This window comes from Drosophila nasuta, chromosome 2R (assembly GCF_023558535.2).
Source record: "Drosophila nasuta strain 15112-1781.00 chromosome 2R, ASM2355853v1, whole genome shotgun sequence".
NCBI lineage: Eukaryota > Metazoa > Arthropoda > Insecta > Diptera > Drosophilidae > Drosophila > Drosophila nasuta.
In genome coordinates this window covers 24,907,342-24,920,231 of record NC_083456.1, presented here as the reverse complement: position 1 = coordinate 24,920,231, position 12,890 = coordinate 24,907,342, and the positions used below count along the sequence as shown (strand labels likewise).

The 12,890-nt window shown below is 39.6% G+C and overlaps 1 protein-coding gene across 5 annotated transcripts in view; it reads right to left on the bottom strand.

Annotated features, from left to right (window-relative positions):
* The window catches only part of LOC132787064 (putative uncharacterized protein DDB_G0277255), a 66,127-nt gene that overhangs the window by 10,546 nt on the left and 42,691 nt on the right, over positions 1 to 12,890 (bottom strand). For 4 of the 5 annotated variants that reach the window (XM_060793944.1, XM_060793946.1, XM_060793948.1 and 1 more), the window contains 3 exons: positions 8,901 to 9,146; positions 7,516 to 7,778; positions 6,958 to 7,430 (listed from right to left, as the gene is read on the bottom strand). In XM_060793944.1, the coding sequence (XP_060649927.1) occupies positions 6,958 to 7,430; positions 7,516 to 7,778; positions 8,901 to 9,146 (982 nt within the window). The remainder of the gene's footprint in view (positions 1 to 6,957; positions 7,431 to 7,515; positions 7,779 to 8,900; positions 9,147 to 12,890) is intronic. The other variant, XM_060793945.1, reaches the window with a different exon arrangement.

The window sequence follows — 12,890 nt, the reverse complement described above, 5'->3', positions numbered from 1 at the left end:
AGCGACGACGACGACGGCAGCAACATCAGTGAAAGCCATACGAAATTTTTCTTTTCTTTATGCGCAGCCAGCAGGGAGACGCCACCAGACGAGACGCGACGCGACGCGACGAGTGGCGACGCAACGCGAAGCGAGACGCGAGACGAGTTGAGACCAAGACCCTTTTGGCAACACACAGTGGGTGGGCACTCAGGCTCAAGCTAGCTGCAGTACATTGCACTGGCTGTCGCCAGGCAGCAGCAGCAACAGCAGCAGCAGCAGCAGCAGAAGGGGATGCAACAGCAACGGCAGCGGCAACGGAAACGCACAGCTTCTTGCCCTCGCGCTGTGGGGCAAAAGCCGCCCAGCGAAAAGTTGACTGAAAAGTTGTCGTTGTTTTTGTTTTTGGTTTTTTCACATTTTTTAGGGCTCGCGCGCGTCTGGAAAATGTCTGAAAATTGCGCAGACAACAACAAGCAAAGCTGCTGCTGCAACAGCAGGTGGCAAGTGGCAATGACTGGTTGCAGAAACAGCAGCGAGCGAAAAACTGCTGACCGAAACTTCAAACTGGACGGCGCTCCTATCATTAACGGCGACAGTTTTTTCGGGCTGCATAAAAAAGTAAAATGCTCATAATTACGCCACCTGATGGGGCAACAGCAGCCACAGTAAGAAAAAACAAAAAAATATAAATGAAAAATGTCATTTCAATGTCGTTTTGATTTTCGTTGGTGTCGTTTACCTTTTGGCTGCACTTCAATTGCAATTTGACGTGGCTGCAACAACACTCGCTGCCAGCGTCGACTGCGCAGCGCAGCGCTGCCGGCAGCATGCACTCGCTTGTTGTTGTTGCTCTTGTTGTTGCACGCATGTTGCCGAGGATTCATTTGCGTTGCAATTCGTTCTTTTTTTTGTGTACATTCCTTTTTTTTTTGTTAATGGCGTTCTCTCGTGTGTGTTTTTTTTGCCTTTTTCGTTTTTCTGACATTTTGTTTTAATTTGTGGCAGCAACGGCAACTGCAGCAGCAACAGCAGTAAAAAAAGGGTTGATTTTTTATTTGTGTTGCATTTTCGTTGTTGCTGTTGCTGCTCTTGTAATTTTGACGCTTGTTGCAATTGCAACGGCAACTGCTGCAACTCACTGCCGTTGCTGTTGTTGTTGTTGCTGTTGCTGTTGCTGCTGACATTTTTATGTGCATATCGCATTTTTGTCGGTTCATCCCACACCTTTTGTTTGCCTGCAACACACACACACGTACATACATGCATACATTCGCACATCGATGCATAACACACCTCCTGCCACACACATTGCGGCATGCAACCGAATGCGTCGGCAATAATTTTTGGGGTTTAACGTGGGCGGAGGCGGATTGCCATTGAGCACACATATAATTACATTTTGGGTGTCAACCTTATTGCAATGCACGATACAAATAGTGAAATACTTTTTTAATCTGCGGCTGATGCAGGTTTGTTTCACTCACAGATGCTCTATAGGCAGGTTAAAGTGCTTTACTTTTAAGTATCTTGTGATAAGAGTATGAAATAAATTAGATATTTAAGTAGAAATTTCTTTAATTTATACATTTTGGACTAAATGACTTTTGAACATAGCTCGTAAATAACTGTTGATTATTTGTGCGATCACAAAATATGTTTTTTTCTCTCTTGCGCAAAGATTCCAAGAACGACCGATTGAACTGTTCGTATACAAATTTTGCTCGTTAAAAGGTTGTTAACGTACTGTAAACTAAAAAAAATAGCATCAATTAAGACTTTCTGATACCTGTTTTCTATTCTCTAGCTTTTTTTTTATGGCGCTGTCACATTTAAGCTATTGACAAAAGTGTATCGAAAAGTAAGTAGTATTTCGCATCGAAAAGGAAATTGGGTAATAAAATGAAAATATATCAATTAACATTGCATAGCGTTTATCTTAAAGTGTTGCTTTAAATTAATTGAAATGATAAATTGCAGAGCCGCTTTATAGAATGCACATCAAATTGATTACTAGTTATAATCCCTCTATTTGATAAAGTAAACATTTTATGCTATCGTAATGCATTATTACTTCGAGTGTTGCCGTCGAAGATCGGCCTTTGCCCATTATATTTATAGGAAATACATACATACTGCTGTTGTTAATTGGGAATTTGACAATTAATAAACGGATAACCAACTGCAGGAAACTTTTGCAATTGTGTTCAAAATTTGTAAAATACATATATACATTACACATTTCTATGAGTTATGTCCTTGTGAACTTCAATCTTCACATAAATTTGTGTATACAAATTTTTATTTTACAAATAATCATTATAAAAATTATATCAGGTATGTTGTATATAGTAAAAGTATTCCCAAATAAAATTAGCTATGACTATGTAACATAAACTTTGATCTTTATATTATATCAATTTTAAACATTTTTATCTCTTCTTTTCTATTCTTATTGGTTTGCCTTCAACTTTTATATTTCTATTAATTCTTGCCACTTGAAAACTCTCAGCTAAAGTTAAGCCTGAAGTTGGCTGTGTTCAAGGATCAGTGTTATCTTCATTTCAATTAATTTGATGTTGATCTATTCAAGGATCAGTAATTTCTCCTTGCAGATGAATTTGTTGTTGATCTACTTCCTCTCTACTTTTGTAGAAAGAGGAAGTAGATGAACAAAAAATGCATTTGCAAGATGATTATTACTGATCCTTAAGCACAGCCAGCTTCAGGTCTGCTTCATCTCTATTCTTCTATCTCTTACCTCCTGTTTTGTTATTGCTACCTCTATTTTCCACTCTGTTTGTATCATCTACTTTACAATTAATGCAATTCTTTGACTATTCTGTTGCATTTTTCTTTCAATTGCGTGCAGCGTGGCCGCTAAATTTGTCAGTTGTCCGGGATGCGGCTGCAATTGCTGCAGTTGCTGCAACGTCAGATGACGAGTTGAGAGTTGGGTGGCGTGTGGCAGGACTGTGTGTGTGTGTGTGTGTGTGTGTGGCAACAGCATACAATGTCCCGTTCCAAGATTCAGTTCGTCGTAGGGTGAGTGCGTGTGTGTATGAGTGTGTGTGTGTGTTTGTGACGACGTCGAATGCAATTTTGTTAAAAAATGCATTAAGTCTGTGTGTGTGTGAGTGTGTGTGTGTTTTTTATTTGTGTATGAATGCAATTGCATGTTTGTTTTTGTTGCCAATGCAGGCGCCCCCAAGCCACATTTGCCCCTCCCCAACCACTCCTCCCCCATCGCTTGCAACATGCTCCCAAACCTACACTTGATGCGTGCGCAGCACACACAACCACCCCACACACACACACACTCACACACACTCGCACATGCACATGCACTTGCATATATGCAGTTGCATTTTTTCGGAAGATATGCACTCATTTTTTACGGCCAGCGCAGTCGACGTCGCAGTCGACGTCAGCGTTTGCCGCCAGCAGCGTTGCAGCTGCTGCTGCAGTTGCTTTTTTGTATGCAGCACCGAGTTTTTTTCTTCATTTTTCTATCTCGCTCATTTAAGCGACATTTCATTCACGCACGCATATACAATATATACGTGTATATGTGTGTGTGTGTGTGACGCCATATAACGGCAATCAGGCTGCTCGTTGAGCAGGGGAGGGAGGGAAGGGAGGCGGGCAACCAGGCCAGACCCCAAACGTGGCCGCCCAACGGTCATTGAAATGACAAAAATATGGCAAAAATATAAGCGGAGCGTGCAACACACACAAACACACACACACACACTCACAAAAACAGTTAAAAAATTGCTGCTGGCCTGCAGCAACAACAACGACAACAATAACAATGGCAAGTGCACGCATTAAGCTTTTTTATTTCGTTCTTTTTTTTATATATATACTTTTTTTTTGGGGCCAAATGGGGGAAAGCGACGCTGCTGCCGACGTCGCAGTCGCAGTCGCAGTCGACGCCAACGCCATCAGTCTATGCCAGTTATTACGTTCACAATCTTTTTTTTCGGTGTGTCGGTGTGTGTGTGTGTGTGTGTGTGTGCAGAGAATTTTTCGTAAACGAAAAATAATGAATACATATATACACACAGAGCGACAAACACCCGCCCCGCCTCTCAGCCCTTTCGGCGCATTGCATAGAAAAAAGTAGCAAGAAGAAAGACCAAAAAAAAAGTAAAAATGTAAAACGCAACGGGGAAAAAAAAGCGATCGATATGATGCACTCATTTTCTGTCTGCTGCGCCGACGACAACGTCGACAGCAACGTTGCAGCAGCAGCTCAGCGACGACATCTCGACGCTTGACTTGGAGTGGCAACGTCGCCGCCTCATCATCAACAGCAGCAGCAGCTGTAGCTGCAGCGGGGCAGCAGCGGGGGCAGCGGACAGCAGCAAAAAGTGTATAAAAAAATCCGTAATAATAAACGCTCGAAAAAAGCCAAAAATTGCAGCGTCAGTAGCTTTTGTATTTCAAGTGTTTGGCTGAAGTCTGAGGGGGAAGCAAAAGAGACGCAGCGAGAGATAGATAGAGAGAGCGAGAGAGAGCGATAGAAAGAGAGAGGGAGAGATACAGAGGAAGAAAAAGGGGAGCAAAAGATATAGGGACTAGGGACGCAAGCGTTTTATATAGCTTCATTCTATGCCGCACTACGTGGCGTATACGTATTGTGTGTGTGTGTGTTTTGTGACTGGACATTGAACACTTGTCGATCTGTTAACTTTGCTGCAGTTCCTGTAACCTGTATCCTGTCACCTACCAACACCCACACCAACACCGCATCCTGTGCCATCCTGTCACCATTTTTCGTGTCGTTTCATTTCGTTTCGTTTCTATTTTTTTTTTGTTGCCTGTTGGTTGAAGAACAATTAAAATAGGTGCACGTTGACGGCGTTGTGGCATCCCCTGGGCTGCTAACAAACACTTGGTCGTGCTTTAGACAATAGACAAGGACTTGTGTTTGCGGCTCAAGTGGCAGCCGCAGCCACAAAAAAAAAAAAAAATGGTAAAATACAACCGAAAAAAGTAATGACGAAAATTGTGGAAGTGCTGGAAAATTATGCACACGTTGTCGACGCTTGTCTCTCGCTGTCGTCTGAAGTGCACACACACATATATGGCATAAAAAAGAAGGAAAATAACATAAATAATAGGCTAGGTGCGGCTGAACATTTTAGAGTAATTAAAAAAATAGCTGGCAACAAAAAAACCGAGGGAGTTAAGATGCAGCAGCGCACACAGCACATGAAATACATAAATTGTGTATTCTTTTCTCTCTCGTTTTCTTTTTTCCTTTTTTCCTTTTTTGGCTGCTCAAATTTGATGCAAATTTATGCAGTTGTTGCAATGCCGCCCGCTACTCCACCTTTTTGGCAGTAATTAAGCGTGGCCAACGCAGCGCACGCTGGCTGCGTGCTATGGGGCGTATGTGTAATTTTCGGCATCGTTTCATAAACCGCACTCAAACCACACACACACATACTCACGTCGAGCGAGACACAAAGGCACTTGCGCTGAGCAGGCGCTTCACACATACTTACACACACATACGTATGTACACACACACACACACACACAGTGAAATACTCACACATGATTATAGTATGTGTAATTGCACGATTTTTACATAGGCTCACAACAATAAAGCTTCCCGAGTGCCAACCCAGTCTCAGTCTCAGTGCCAGTCTATGTCCCTGCTCCTCTGTCCCTCCTCTTCTTCCTCTTCTATGCTTCCCTCTCATGGCCCTGTTAAGTATGCTACAATAAATGCAGTGTCAGAGGCGGGCCACTGCCCAAAGTGCAATTATCTCATGTATTGTCTGCTCACACAACATCATTTTTTCGTTTCTTTCCTTTTTTTAACGTATTTCGTACTTTTTTTTGTATTTTTTTGTAGTTACATTTTCGGGCATAGCAAATAGATAATGCACTTTGGCTAGCTAGGTGCACGTGTACTCAAAAGTTGGACTAAGTTTCATGAATATTCCATTTCAGCTTTGATAAGTTTGATTTTGAATTCTCTAACTGGCTTAAGCGGATGTTTATTTTATTATTATTGTCATAAGACATTCTATTGAAAGAATAAGTAAGTATTTAAAAGATATTTCATTTAATAATCTGACATATTTTTTAAATAAAACTGAAGTATGTACTTCGTTACATAGATCAGTTTAGGAATAGGAAAAAAGATCTTAATAAAATTTTAAATTTAGAGAAATTTGTATGATTGCATGCAAAGTTTCTTCATATAAGTCTTCATCAGAAATATTGATCTTATTAAACAACAAATTCTTAAACTGAACTGTCAAATATTGAATCCCATCACAGAAGAGGTTCTCATATAGAACTGCCAATAGGAATTTCTTTATCCCTTTAATTTAATTGTTTTTCGATTTATAATAAAGCAAGGAATTCTCAAAATAAACTGTCAAATATTGTGTCTTATAAAACAAGAATTTTTTAACTGAGCTGTTAAATATTGTGTGTTATAAAATAAGAAATTCATAAACTGAATTGTCCTTAAAAATTTCATTACCCTCATAATTTATCATCTAACAAAACACTCTCATGATGAAATGTCAAATATTTTTATATAAACTAAGAAATTCTTAAACTAAACTGTTAATTTCTAGCAAGTTAGTAAGACTTGTTTAAGTTTCATTAGAAAACTTAACAGCCGCTAGCAAACATCAAAGATATATTTTGCACATTAATCACTATTAAATCTGTTAAATTAATTCCACCCAATTTGTTGTGGTTAAACACTATTGTGTGTAGAGCATTCGAAGTGCAGCAACAGCAATTAACACACTTTGTGTTATGTATTTTTTTTGTTGTTGTATATTTTTATGTATTGCATTGGTATGCAGCTCTCTCTTTCTTTCATTTTTTTGTGGTTGCATTTATGGCACATGCAGTTGATATACACATGCAATATATTTATCGTATGTATATGTATATAATTATAGTGTATATACTTGAGAGGGTGCAACAACGACTCACCTGACTGGCTTTATGTCGCCGCTAATGGATGAATTTGGCGATGGTTTGCTGCTTAGATCCAATGGGGCATCTGCACTGGGACTCGGTGTATCTTTGAGTGTGGGACTTGCGGCCGCTGCCGATGCATCTGAGGTAGTTGGTGTTACCAAATTAGCAAGCTGTTGCTGTTGCTGCTGCTGTTGTTGTTGTTGCTGTTGTTGTTGATTGGCCAGTGTGCTGATCAAATTAAAGTCGGCAAACTGAACGGTGAATTGTGCCAGTTTGGCGGCCATTGATTCCATCGATGTCATTTTGGCTAAATTCTGGCTCAGCAGCTTGTAAAGTTCTTTCGAAGCTGGCGCTGTTCCAATTGCTGTTGTTGTGGCGCTGCTGTTGTAGTTGTTGTTGTTGTTGTTATTGTTTACTCTATGCTTAATAGTGTTCTTATTGTTGTTGTGCAGCGATGCGCTCGAATTGCTGTCGCTGTCGTGCTGCTAAAGTACAACAAAAAAAAAAGGGAAAACATGCATTAAGTATACGTTTTTATATATTAATATCATATTTCGCTTTTTAGCTTACCTGCTGCACTGCAGCTGTGCCGTTGTTGTAGATGATGTTGTTGTTGTTGCTGTTGCTGTTGCTGATGGCGGTGGACACGTTGTTTGCCGTTGTTTCGGCCACCAATTCGCCTTTGGTGTTCACCGTTAGCAAGCGACCGTTAACACAGAAATTGCACTTATCAGACGGTGTCCAATCGTTGGGTTCTTCTGGCGGTGGTGATGGTGAGCCTGAGCTACGTGATGTTGCACTTGAGTCGTTATCTTGTGATGTATGGTTGTTGTCTATAGAACAGAAATATACTTCGATTAGTTGGTTCTTGTCTGGTTTGGTGATTAGTTTGCCTTCATTTATTGTTAATTTTTTCTAATTTCAAGAGTTAATTAGGTGCACTTAGAAATCTCATTACCAGTTCATAAATATCAAGGATATTATCATTATACAGAAACATATTATATTATATGATATAAATATACTTCGATTCAATGGTTCTTGTCTTGGCTAATTTTATTATTTGTTTGTTCTTTTCTTGACTTAATTTTAAAGCAATATTGATCACAATTTAAGGGCTGCTTAAGTTCAAATAGAAAGCACATAACTAGCTAGTAAAAATCGAAAATATATTTATCATTTATATATGCATATATTAAAGAACAAATATACTTCGATTATCTGGTTCTTGTCTTGACTAAGTCTGTCATTAGTTTGTCCTTTTCTTAATATAATTGATGAATTTCTTAAAATTTAAGAGTTGCTTTACAGAAAATAAAAAGCTTATCGCCAGGTAGTAAATATCAAAAATATATTTATCATCGTTTATTTATTATATATTGAAGATTATTCATCTTCACTTACTCTGATTAGCTGGTCCTTGTATTGGCTAATTTTGTGATTATTTTGTTCTATTCTTGACTTGGTTAAATGACAATTGTATCAAAATATTAGAGTTGCTGAAGTGCACTTAAAAAGCTCATTAGCAGCTGATAAATATCAAATATAAATCAAATATCATTATTTATATATCAAAGATAAAGATCTTGTCTTGGCTAATTTCGTGATTAGTTTGTTCTTTTCTTGACTTAATTTAAAATAATATTGATCAACATTTAATTAAAAGATACGTCGATTATCTGGTTTTAGAGTTGGTGTGAAAAGTTTATTCCATTCTTGACATAATTAAATGACAATTTTCTCAAAATTGAAGAGTTGCTTAAGTGCACTTAGAAATCTTATCAGCAGCTATCAAAAACATATTTACCATCACTTATATACAAATATATATATGTATATAAATTGATAAATACACTTCGATTAACTTTTTCTTGACTTGGCTAATTTTGATTAATTGTGATTAGTTTGTTCCTTTCTTGATTTGATTGAATGGCAATTTAGCCTCGTTAACTTACCAAAATCTCTTTCAAATTGCAGTGCGCCGTTGTTGTTGTGGAAATGTTGGCCGTTGGGCTGCTCGAAACGGTGGTTCAGTGGTTTGCAGTTGTTGCTCTCGTCGGCTTCTGCTTCTGCTTCTGCTTCTGCTTCTATTATTGATATGGGCTGTTGCTCTGCAATATTCAATTGGTTGCGCGTCAGTTGATCTTGATAATGTTTCCATTTCCTGCGACCCATGAATTCCTCAGCGACACGTTCTAAGCCTACAACAAACAAACAAACAAACAAAACGAAACGAAATGCAAAAGTTTAGAAAATTGCATTGCAGTTGAATATGGAAAATACATGATGGGAGGGCACAAGGCAGCACTTGAGCCATGAGCCATGAAATATGCATAAGTCGTACACTCGAATCGACTATTAGCTTTGGACTAATGGACGTATAATTTTTCGCCGTTCGTTGGTAGCATTTAAATGATTTCCATTTGATTTCATTTTTTCTATGATTTTTTTTTGTTGCCACCTTTTTTGCTATTTTAATTTGGTATAAGCTTGGGAATTTCTACAGACTTAAATTACTTAATTGAAATGTGAAGAACAGAATGTGAAATGTCTCAAAAGAAATACAGGCAATACATATAATATCTGAAATTACAGTCTGGCGCGTCTGCGTATGCGTATTATTACGTATACGTAGTCGAGCAGCGGGCGTTCTTTTTTCCTTTTTTAAATTGATAGATTTGCATTTGCGTTGTTTGCATAGGAGAGAGAACTGCAACTGCAACTGCAACTGCATTTCCTTGCACACACACACACACACACACATATCCTTGCACCGTCGTCTAATTGCCACAAAAGTTATGCAATTTAATGCAAAATGCATAGGCCCTGCCACACACACACTGCCACACACACACGTGGAGGAGAAGGCCACTCCAGTTGTCGGGCATGCGTGCCTTAAAAGCGAAAACTTTTGTGCTTACCGAGTATACGGTAAAAGGTTACGCGTCAACTCACACGAAATGCGAATTAAATATTGGTGCCTGCAAGTTTAAGAGAAGGAGTGTGCATAACAGAGAAAGGAAGAGGGAGACGGAGAGGGAGAATGGACGAAAAGAGTGAGAGGAGCTGGCTGCACTGCAATTTCGGCCGCACATTTTGTAGCATTTTGTACGCATTTCAATTTACAAAATATGTAATTTTGTTTTGCAGCGCAACTTGCTCGCTGTTGTTTTTAGTTGAACCGGAAGTTGTGCTAAAAATTTTGTTTTTTGATATTTCTTTTCGCTCCCCTCCAAGCCGCCAAGCCCCCAAGCAAGTTGGCGTCCTGATTACGCAAAAGTGCGTGCAGTGCGTGTGCCTTGGCCAAGCGAAGCTAAGCTGGGCTTGGCAACCTCAAGTGGGGCAAAAGGCGCCACAGCAACAGCAACAACAACAACAGCAACAGCAACTGCTGCTCATTCCGGCGCATAAGTAGAGCGGCATGTTCAAACTTTTTATTTAGCGTTAAAATTGCATTGCAACTGCAGTTTTTTTTTTCTTCTGCTGTCGCTGTCGGTTTTGCCTTGCGTTTGCCCATTGCGTTTTTTGAGGCGCTCAAATAAACAGGGTCGTCATCGTTGTTGTCGTTGTTGCTATTGCTGCAGGGGTTGCTGCTGTTGCAGTTGCTGTTGCTGTTGCTGTTGCAGTTACCGTTGACGTCGCACGCACCAAAAAAGGCGAAAAAAAACCAACACACACACACAGAAGAGGTGAATGCACGCGCGGGACTTACGAAACTCAAACTTTTAAGTGCAGCCAACACACCAACACACACACAGGCGTTGCACACCTGCATTTGGGCTGCGAAAAGTAGAGAAAAAAAAAGCAAGTTACGCATACAAGCACGAAATTCCGAGGGTTGTTGCTCGGCGGTTGCATACAATGCGGCGTACGCAACGCAACGCACGCACAAAATGTCTGCCGGAGGTGTGTGTTAGTGTGTGTGTGCGTGTGTTCGTGTGTGTGTGTGGTTAAGCGACACACATTGCGTATGATGACGACGGCCGCAAGGTGGGATTTCAATGCGTCGCCAGCCAGCTTGCCAGAGCTCTGCAGAGTAGCGTTTACATTATGCCAAGCGAACGCCTGAATGTATGCTAAATAGAATTTTCACTTCGTGTATTTTTTTTTCTTCTTCCTCATTCGCATTCTCATTCTTGGCGCTTGCTGCTGTCGATAGAGGTCTACGTACAGCTATGCATATGAATATGCACACACCATCAAGACACAGACAGATAGACACATAGAGGAGAGCACACACACAAACACACTCTCTCTTTGCATGCATTCAAGGCGACATGTCAGCTGGGTTTCTGCCCCTTCTAGTGTGTCGTGTGTCAGTCTAGTTGTCTGCTCCTGCTCTTCTCGGTCTTTCACTCTGTCTGTCCGTCTGTCCGCTGTGTTTGTTTGTTGGTGGCTTGCTATGTGTGTGGCTTTTGTGGCCGCCCTAAAACTAACAGCGAATCAAAGCAAAAATGAAAGTGCGTTTAATCAAAGTGTTAGATGTGCATATTAAATGGCTTCGCTGCTTTAAATCGCTGCCGTATGATTAATATGAAGTTTTGGTTAAGCTGCGAGGGATGAAACCCAACACGAATCAAAAAAGAAAAAAAAACCAATTAAACACGCAAACTCATTTAAAAAAACAACAACAACAAAAAAAAAGGAAAAAAGCAGAGCAACAACAACACACACACACACACTCACACACATGTTGAGAGACACACGCACATGGAAATGCCATGTGCCATGTGCCATGAGAGACAACCTGAACCAACCCATGAAAAGTGGCAAAAGAAATGCACGAAAAAAAATGCAATTATCGATTAATGTACACATTACCAAGTATATATACATATATATATATATGGCCCATACTCATATGTGTGTGCGTGTGTGTATCTTTGCCAGATAATCCCTTATGTATAGGTAATTTAAATGTGTATGTAGGCGCTACCTTTGCGTGTATATATAAAAGTCATACACAGACAATTTTTTGTTTTTATTTCCTTTTTTTTCGTTTATTTTTCTCTCTCTGTTTTTTTTCGATTTTTTTGTTGCAATTTTAATGCTCATCCTTTAATTTCGTAGGAGGTGCCGTGCATGCATAAGGGGGTGGGACAGCAGGGGGGGGTGTATTGGGAGAAGGGGCACTCGTGTCATTTACGCGCGTTACATAAGCAAATTTCAGTAATGATATACATTATGTATTGCCATCGATACAAAATGGCTCTTGTTGCTGCCATTTGCATTATTCTTCTTGCGGCATGCAACGTGCCAACGTGCAACCGTTTCCCTGCCCTCTCCCTTCCCCTACAATTTCAAGTAGACTGGGGAGGGCAACGACGTCAACTTTTTTAGCCACGCTGACATGTCGACAACGACAACTTGACATTTTTTTACGGCCTTTAACGTTCTACGTTCTACGTTCTCGGTTGTGTTGTTTTGCTTTTGGTTTTGGCTTTTCGTTGATTTCCTTTTCATTCTTCACATTATTTTTGTGCCAGTTTGTTAGTTTTGCTTTTCGGTTTGCCAACACACATACACACACATGGCGTAGCATGTAGAGTGCGTGCCATAATCAAATGTCAAAAGGTGACTGCGAATGCGACTAAAAACGTATGAGTAATATTATTATTACACTAATATCTATATATGCACATTTTTGTGGGTTTTGTGGAATGCCACGTGCGAATGTCTTTAGAGAATTGTGGAAACTAGGTGTGATCTACATTGTTTGATTAATATTTAACATTACTTAATGTTGAAATTCTGTTCTTCTCTATCAAATTTATTAAGCCTCAAAGTATGCAACAGTTTTTTTAAATTCTTTATAATGTTCAATCTAGTAGATGATGCTCAGTCTTTGCAGTTCTGCAATAAAGTTTAATTATAAATGAGTTGAAATACACTGACATTGTATATATAAATTACGCAAAGAACAAGAAATCATTCTAGCAAGGTGA